At 33.7% G+C, this 9,216-nt stretch overlaps 2 protein-coding genes and 1 non-coding gene across 4 annotated transcripts; 1 reads left to right on the top strand and 2 right to left on the bottom strand.

Annotated features, from left to right (window-relative positions):
• Nucleotides 1–2,115: 2,115 nt before the first annotated feature.
• On the bottom strand, nucleotides 2,116–5,153 carry LOC144997927 (putative methyltransferase PMT2). 2 transcript variants are annotated; one of them, XM_078957794.1, is made up of 7 exons: nucleotides 4,971–5,153; nucleotides 3,865–4,492; nucleotides 3,590–3,800; nucleotides 3,263–3,500; nucleotides 2,801–3,175; nucleotides 2,616–2,693; nucleotides 2,116–2,487 (listed from the first exon to the last, which is right to left on the bottom strand). In XM_078957794.1, the coding sequence occupies exons 2-7, from the start codon at nucleotides 4,483–4,485 to the stop codon at nucleotides 2,253–2,255; spliced, it is 1,758 nt and encodes a 585-aa protein (XP_078813920.1). In that variant the 5' UTR covers nucleotides 4,486–4,492; nucleotides 4,971–5,153; the 3' UTR covers nucleotides 2,116–2,252. The 2 variants fall into 2 exon arrangements, with proteins under 2 accessions (XP_078813920.1, XP_078813921.1); XM_078957795.1 differs by having other exon boundaries at nucleotides 4,966–5,153.
• Nucleotides 5,154–5,256: 103 nt separating this feature from the next.
• TRNAL-CAG (transfer RNA leucine (anticodon CAG)) lies at nucleotides 5,257–5,337 on the top strand. The gene has a single exon. It is a non-coding gene; the product is annotated as a tRNA-Leu (tRNA).
• A 1,191-nt stretch (nucleotides 5,338–6,528) lies between these two features.
• LOC144998051 (large ribosomal subunit protein eL34) lies at nucleotides 6,529–7,655 on the bottom strand. Its single transcript, XM_078957887.1, has 4 exons — nucleotides 7,500–7,655; nucleotides 7,337–7,416; nucleotides 6,845–6,954; nucleotides 6,529–6,768 (listed from the first exon to the last, which is right to left on the bottom strand). The coding sequence occupies exons 1-4, from the start codon at nucleotides 7,576–7,578 to the stop codon at nucleotides 6,675–6,677; spliced, it is 363 nt and encodes a 120-aa protein (XP_078814013.1). The 5' UTR covers nucleotides 7,579–7,655; the 3' UTR covers nucleotides 6,529–6,674.
• Between the last annotated feature and the right edge of the window lie 1,561 nt (nucleotides 7,656–9,216).

The raw sequence follows: 9,216 nt of genomic DNA on the forward strand, positions 1-9,216 counted from the left end.
GTATTAGGCCCGTACTATTAGAAGCACGAGGTCCGTACTCGAATCGAGAAAAATTCCAGGGCTAAGGAGTTGGTCAGGGAAGATAAACATGGTTTGATACCATGATCCAGGGCAAGTGGTTCGTATCTGTCGATATGTTGGTCATGATTGATCAGACTGAAAATGAGTCTGGTGGTTGTCTGGGCCTTAGTAGCCATGTCAGTTTGGATTTGAATGGTGCGGACCTAGGTGAGTTAGATGATTTGAGGTCTCAAGTGTCTTGCTCAATGGTAGTGCCAATTGAGTCTACAACTAGATTTTGGTAAAAAAATAAAAAAATAAAAAATAATAATTAAATAATAATAATAATAATAATAAAACACCATCCTTAAGTAAAAAACTCTACAAAAGTGTCGGTTTATAATTTATATTATTTTTTTGAATTTTGATTGTTTAAAAGTCATAAAACTGCAAATGAAGTTTTAGGAAAATCATACCCCAGTGCCACAAACACAATGTTAACATCGAAGAAAAATTAAGACCAAGAACACGTCATGTTCTCCTAAGGACATTTTTGTGCTAGACTTTCGCGTGGTGTTTAATTTCACATCTGGAAATTGTTATATATCTCCAATCTCTAATCTTTATAAGTGCATGTTAACATGGTATTTAAATTTCTATCAAGTATGCTTAAAAAACTTTAAAATGGCATAAAATCACTCTTGGTACCCATAAATGATTTATCGTCAAAATTTTAATAGAGCTATTAAAATGACCATTTATTACAATTTTTTTTTTTCATTCCACATAACCATACCTTTTTAAAGTCGTCAACCCTGCGAATTATTGACCGCGAATTGACGTTGTAGGTTAGAATTGAGACTGATGTCAACAATTATAATTTTGTAATCCATTAAACACATGGAAGATCATGGGACAAATTAAAACACCAAGACATAATATTCTCTAAGTACTCTAAATGTAAAGATGTAATAGCAGAATATAACTGTATAAAACATGTTGCTTAATGCAGTTCTCTAATGAAAAATTCTCCAAATACGAGTCATAAACATAAGAAAATTAAGCAGAATTAGAATTTGATCCCCTATAAAAGACACTTACTTACATGTGTAACTAATGCTTCGACTTGTTAGTACTCCTATCTATATACACGACAGATTCTATCTCGAATAAATCTGAGCTACTGTCACTTGTAATATCATCACCTTCACAGACAGCATTATTCACGTCGTCCTTTTCAATAGCATCCAAGGTCAAAATCGTAATTTTCTTGTCCATAATCATGTCTCCCCTGTAGTCAAAAACTCTGGGAGGATTTAGAATTGGAAACGCAAAGTGGTCTCTTTTTGTTCCATAATCTTTAACTTTAACAGACACTGCTTTCTTGGTCAAACAAGGAGTCGCACAACAGAAAAACCATTTACTAAACGCTTTAACTTTACCTCTCTGTTTTGGCTTACCAGAATTTCTCTTCTGCTGAAAATCGTCGCCATTAAGTTTGTGTTGATGGGGTTTAAGATAACAGGAAAACGAGGGTACACGGAGATCTGTAGATTTAGAATTGGCTTCAGTCGCCATAAAGAGAAGTACGATTGTTTTGACTTTTTGACTTCTTGAATTCATAGTATATGTATAATGTATGGCGTTGGGTTTTATAATTATTCACCGATTCTATGATTCTGTTGCCTAATATGTAATATGTTATGTGTATATTTGATTTCCTAACTTTTTTTTGTTATCGGTCTATTTTAGAAGTGAGATCTTATGTAAATAAGAAAAACCGATCCAATCGGGTTGTTATCCAACTGAATATCTAGCTATCATTCAATTGGATATATCCGATAAAATATATCTAATTATAATCCAACTAATATCCAATTATCAATATATATATATATATATATATATATATATATATATATATATATATATATATATATATATATATATATATATATATATATATATATATATATATATATATATATATATATATATATATATATCCAATTATCATCCAACTATATGTAAAACTACCCATACATAAATAGCATAAAAAATTGTTGTTTACCCTTGTACATTATGTTAGTTTCGAAGCCCAAACTAAGAAAACACTTAAAACCCAATGTGTATAGTATTAAAAAGTCAATCTAAATCCCTACTACATGAAAGTCAACTGATAATAATCATAGTTGACCACCCTCCCTAATATTCATGAATTTCTCAATACCCTTAAAAAATAATCATTATTATCATCTAGAAGATGGTGAGTTATTGTCACCTACAACCCAATATTGTTTGACTACAAACAGCATCTTTTCTGAAACAAGTGGGCCATCTTCATGATCCACCATTTTTGTATTCCATCTCATTCCTGAAACAATCTTTTTCACCTTCATCACTTCAATTTCATCATCACGAATTATTACACTTCCTTCAGGTCTTAAAATCCTATCCATTTCTAGAAGAATCTCTTCATAGCTACACCTACAAGAGTATGTATGTCTCACCATTAAAAACTCCAAAAGATTACACCAAAATAACAACCTACTTACATTATATATAAAAAGTAAAGTAAAAAAGAATAAAGTATGTTGCTATTTCCTACAACTTACTTGTCTTTATACAAGCTGAAAAGACCATGAGCATGAATTAGGTCATATGACCTTGGGTATGTGGAGAACGCTTCACACCTAAAAACAAACAAAAAAAGAAAACCAACTTCATTTTTTTTTTTTAAATAATTGGATGCTATGTTAAATAAATAAATAAATTAACATTTTTTTTTTATATATATTACCAGTCATGATATATGCCAATCAAACCTCTCTCATAAATGACACCAAGAGTGTCTTTCTTGGATATTGTGGGTACCACATTCATAACCCAAGATTTAGGAGATTCAATTGCTACAGCAAAACTTCCAACACCAGCATTCATATCCATAATATTACGATAACGCCCTGAGGCGATTATCTTATTTACCCTCTTGTAACCATTCAAATGTTTTTGCCATAACTTTGTGTCTTCTTTGAATGACTCATTGGAGATTCCATGTATTGAGCCACTTGAAATTCTTGGAGGAATATCATAAAGTCTTTGTGGGAATAATGCAACTTCATTTGAATTGTTGGTTTTTGGGTAAGGGGTTACACAAGCTTCTATCTTCTTGTACCTACATGTCAGATATGTAAATCAGGTACACAGTGGCCCACTGTCTGATTTGAATATTAGAAGTTGAAAAGTTGTGGAGGTTATATACCAGATATCATTTACACTTGTGGATTCGCACGTTTTAACACGAGACTCTCTTTCTTGACAATGATCGTTATTGACTCGCTTTCTCCAAATGACCATTTCGCCCTTCTCGTGTTTCTTCTCCCAACAAACAAGTTTAGCTATCTCCTCAATTTTCTTTTGCTCCTCTTCCAAATGGCCCGAAAGCACAAAATAGCCACCAGGTCTCAAAACTCGGTCAATTTCCATCATGTAGCTTCCATCTGTGCTCATATGATCAATTATATATTTATATTATACAAGATTTTTCAAGAATATAGTAAATTAAATATTGTTTTTTTTGGGCATATACCATTTTGGGCCCATGGAATTGAGCACCTAGAACAATGAGCCATGTCAAAGGATCTTGAAGGAAATGGAAGCTTTATAGTATCAAGAACACCAATAAAAGCAGGGACACCTCTTTCAAGAGCAAATTGCACTTGTGCTTCATGAGAATCTCTTGGTGAAAACGACATGGTTATAACATTTTTCTTGAACAAATACGCACCAAAACTTGCAACCTATGTGAAATCATCAAATGAGAAAATGAATTGGAATATCAACTTAAAGTAATGATATACTCACCCCACATCCAATGTCTAAAGCAGTTCTAATTAGTCCATTCCCTAATGGGATAACAGACGCCATTTGATCAATATATGAATCAACCCCATGAGGAAACTGAGGTCCTCCACCAGTGAACCTAAAAACTTTTCCTTCATGTCGAATCCAATTTTGAGTATCTTTTTCTATTAAGCTCTTATGGGGTGCATTAGCAAATGGGATATAATCACGACTTTTGGGCCATGGAAATGGTGTCGCGTACCCTTTTGGAGCTGGAATTAGACAGCGTAGCTTTTCAGCATTGGGAGGACAATGTCGTTCTTTATAGTTTATAGTTCGCATTGGATCATGACAAGGTGTGTAATCAATGAATCGATCATCACAGGGTTTAAAAGCTTCGCTTTTTGATCGTAAATCATTAGGGTTTTTTACTCCGACGCCATGGTGAGTCTCGATGTTTAGATTTGAAATGACACTGCAATCGGCTCTTCTTGTTATTTCATGAGCTATGCTGTCTCCTTTCCCAAAACCGCTTCTTTGCCAAGCACCCAAGAGATAGAAGAAGCAACATAAACCAAATAGTACGAAGATAGAAAAAGATCTACGAGTCCTGTTGTCTCCTGTATTCCCTTTGGTTGCCATGATTGATCTGCAAAATTCGTTGACAAAATCAAAATATTGATACACAAAGTTTCTTAAACCCTATCCAGTATCCACCAATGAGTAATTTGATCGAACACTTGATCGATATGAATCATACATGCATTACAGTGCCCTGTTACATCTCTAACAAGCCTTATCCTGTTTATAAAAAAAGAAGTTGCAAAAACAAGGTGTCTTCTAGAAATGTGATGATTTTTTTTTGTTTTTGAGTGGAATAAAACTAACAGAAAAGCAAGATCTTTGTATTCGTGGTTACCAAGAATTTGAGCTTTCGCATATCTTAGGTGGACGAGCATTATAAACACAGTGAACAAAGGGTATATTTCAGAATCAAATAAAGGGAAAATTTTGGATTCAAGGAATTATTTTTGGGAACAGTCGTTTAAAAACAAGTTGAGTTATAATGAAATTCTGCTTCGCCAAAAGAATCATCATAAAAAATACGATAAAGATGAAAACCTTACTGATCTTGAAGACAAATATATGGAAATCTATGGGGAGTTTCGTTTGATCAAAGCATGATTGGTTGGAGAAATTAGAACATCGACGGAGGAAGGGGAAGTTCCTGCGATTATGGTTATGAGTTATGACATATGATTGTGGGGAATAAAGTAATCAGAAAGGGGAAGAGAATTCAACTAATTAAAAAAAAAAACATAATGAGGAATGCATGGATGCTTTGCTACACTTTTGTATAATAAATTAAATATTTATATTTTTATATCATATTAAAGATAGTCGTACAAATATGTCAAGATGGCCGAGTTGGTCTAAGGCGCCAGTTTCAGGTACTGGTCCGAAAGGGCATGGGTTCGAATCCCATTCTTGACATTACTTTTTTTTTTCTTTTATAAAGAGTGAAACTAAAATTAAAACATGTCAAATATGTGTGGTCATCATGAGTTAGGTCTAAGCCATGTGCTATTCAACTTATTAAAAGTTCAACAACAACAACGTTTATTGTTGGGTTCGAAAGGATGACACACGTAAATACTTGATGCAACACTCTTAATATATCTTCTAAATTTATATTATTTTATAATAGAGATAAATATGGTTCAAATAAATGACTCATCTTTAATCAAATTAATTTAGATTTTTTTATTCATCGACTCCTACAAATTAATGTAAATTTCTTTTATTACTTGATAATCTTTTTTATTTATTTTACTAACATACTAATAATATATTTGGATTTTATTAAACATCATTTACTTGTAAATTAAAATGTTAAACACCATTATTTGTTATCGTTACTTGTTAATAACAAGTTCAACAACTTTATTTGTTATTGGAGAGGTTTAAAACTATTTTTTAATAAGTGAAATTCTAAAAATATTAAAAAAAATAATAATAATTAACAATAATATAGTTAGAAATAAGAATAAATCAAAATCTAAGTCTGACCAACAATACAGGGGTGTTGGAGATTGTTTTTTGAAACAACTTCATTGATTTTTTTTTTTTTACTTTTTAAAAACCAGTAAGTCTAAAATATGTTTGATAAATTTAAAATGATTTTTTAAAACAACTTTTGAATTACCTTAAAAAAAATAGGTTTTAAAACTCTTTTTAGCTTTTATTATTATCACATTGTCATTCATTTAATTTATCAATCTAAAAGATTGATAAATAGTTGTTGATTAGTTAGAGATTTGCCTGATCTTCTACAAACATACAAAGTTCATAATTTTACATTCATTTTAAACTTATTTATAACTGACTTCTTTTGAACATTACAATTTTACAACATATTTCTAGTTCCAAATGGAATAATAACGAAATTGACTGTTAGAACAAACTTACACAAAAAACATTAATACATCATTCGACAATGTCTCTATACTAATACAAATTTAGTGAAACCTAAAATTGACTTTCATATAAATGTTTCTCACATTTGCAGGATGGAATATGATATATTCAGTAAGTTCACTTGTTGATATTTTAGTAAACATACAAAAAACAATGAACGCGAGAATCAACAAACAGTAACTTAACAAAACCATGACAATGCAATAATAACAGAGAACCACCTCATTCAAATTCAAATTCATTCAATACCTTCAACAAGAATCTATAAGTTCACATCTTATAACGAATGTGTGTCATATCAAAATTTCTTTAAAGCACACCACTACTCAAAATATCTTTGTTTCCAACCTGATTCAACTCTTTCCAGCTTGCTTTTCTTTGGTCTTTTGAATCTTCAAAACCTTCTTCACAATCTTCTGCTCTTCCACCAAGAAAGCTCGAATGATCCTGCAACAAAAATCAACACTTTTGAACAAAAAATCGCAAATTTTATAGGTTTTTCAAGAGAAGATTTTGCACAAACCTCTCACGCACTGCACCAGCAGATAGCACACCACCATAGGCACGGTTTACTGTTCTCCTGTTTCTTGATAGCCTGGACCTTTTGTATTCAGTAGGCCTCAAATGAGGAATCTGTTGAATGATAATTCATAGACTCAGCTGAACATTCAGTTTTAAGAAGCAAAATTAAGATTTGCAGTCGATCTAATGTATCAGAAAGGTGCAATTTTGGATGCAAATGCTAGATTGAATGGTGTTTGTAAACCATGGACTGAATACTATCAGCCCTGCGATTGGAAATTTTACATACTCTATAAAGCTTCGAATCATTCCACCATTAAACGTTGTCGAAGAAGAAATTATCAAGTTTACCAGAGATTTAAATCTAATACTAGCATTCGCGGATCGTAAACTGCAATTACTGAATGCGGATTGGAAATGAAACAGGATGAAGAGAGTTGCAGGTGTGTGATTTAAACATTTCAATGAAAGATGTAGATAGAGTATGCATTACCCCTTGGATTCTCTTGCCAGTTACAGGGCACTTAGGGCCACTGGCTCTCTTCTTTGTAGTCTGGTAAACCAACTTTCCACCTATTACCACCAACGAAAGAAATCAAAAACTATATACATTTGCGTAAACTATGATCGAGTTGCAAATTGAATGGATGGTGTACCAGGGGTTTTGACGACCCTGTGCTGATTGGATTTGGTAGCATAGCTATGGCGTTTGCGGTAGGTGAGACGTTGCACCATCTTCGACTGCCGAACGAATTCTCTCTCTGGCGGAACGAAAGGGGTTTTAGGGTTTGCAAGCGGAAGAATTTAAACCTATCATTCACCAGTGACCTAGATCTGACGGCTCTCTATTTTTCTCCTCAACGGCTTGGATTTGTTTAGTTTATTATTAGGGAAAATGAGTTAAGATCGTTATTAACTTTTTGTTCGTAGTCGTGTTTTTTATATACGTTTTTTTGTTTTTAATTGCAGCATCATATACTAAAAAAACAAACCTCTAGCAAGGAGCTAGAGAAGAAAACAAATTAAGGTCGGATTGGATTTTGTAACTATATCATTTAGTTAACTCGAGCCTTAGAATTACGAACCGAAAACCAACGAAAAGAAAGATCCATAACATAATCAAATAGCCTATCTTTTCTAGGCTTATTGCTACTAAAAAGTAAAGAATTAAGCAACGTCCAAAGCACCCATATAACCATTATGAACAACCGACTCAACAATCGAGCGCTTCATATGAAGAGTCGATCTAAAATCCACCCAATCCACCACGTCACGGATAGATGAAAACACAGGAAAGTCCAAGTGAAGCCACTGCCCAACCCGACTCCAAACCTAATCAACAACCGAACACTGCAGCAACAAATGGTTCACACTTTATTGATAATTATGGCACACGGGACACATTAAGGAATCTATCACCACCCCCCTTTCCACCGATTTAGTTCTAACCGGAATGCGATCAAAAAGCATACACCATAAGAAAATGTTAAATTTAATAAGGACAAAATGGTTCCACCTAGTAGGCGTATTGCCCATAGGAAGTGTCATATCATCAACCCAGTGCCTTGCTGCTCTAACAGTAAAAATACCGGACGGATCAAGCTCCCAAGACCACTTATCCGGCATCTCCCCTATATAAATAGGATTTAAAATCTCCACAAGATCATCAAATTGGGTCAATTCAGCACATCCTCTAATCCCCTAACGCCAATGAAAATTCCAACCCCCCGAATCCCAATAGTCACTAACCCGAACATCTTGATTAAAGGCCAAAGCAAAGAGTCTCCGAACCGCTCCTTAAAAGGAATATCCAAGCACCAAACATCCTTCTAGAACCTTGTTTGGGTCCCGTTCCCCACCACTTTATGCATGAAATTAGAAGGGATAACCATTTCTCATGAAGATGATTAATGGATCTTACAATCTTTTGCCAAACACACCCTCAACTTTCAACTCTCGAATCATCTGAGAAACCACCACCTTCCCCATGACAAAATTTGACAGTTTTAACCCAAAGAGCGCCCTTGTCGTTAAGAAATCGGCACTTCCATTTATAAAGAAGACCGAGGTTAAAAGCATCCAAATTATCAACTCCGATACCTCCATGGGAATAAGAGTTCAAGATCAACTTTCAATTAACCTAATGAATACGATATTGACCTTCATCTACTCCCCAAAAAAATCGAGCCCTCAGAGCCTCTAAAGAGTGAAAAACAATCGCAGGAAGACGAAACAGAGAGAAAAAGTAAATACCCAAACTCCCTAGGACCGAATTAATAAGAGTTAGACAGCCTCCAATGGACAACAACTTGACCTTCCAAGAAGATAACCTCTTCTTAAAACGGTCGATGATAATCTGCCAACCTTTAAGAT

The sequence above is a fragment of the Lactuca saligna genome, chromosome 5 (genome assembly GCF_052625555.1).
Source record: "Lactuca saligna cultivar CGN05327 chromosome 5, ASM5262555v1, whole genome shotgun sequence".
NCBI lineage: Eukaryota > Viridiplantae > Streptophyta > Magnoliopsida > Asterales > Asteraceae > Lactuca > Lactuca saligna.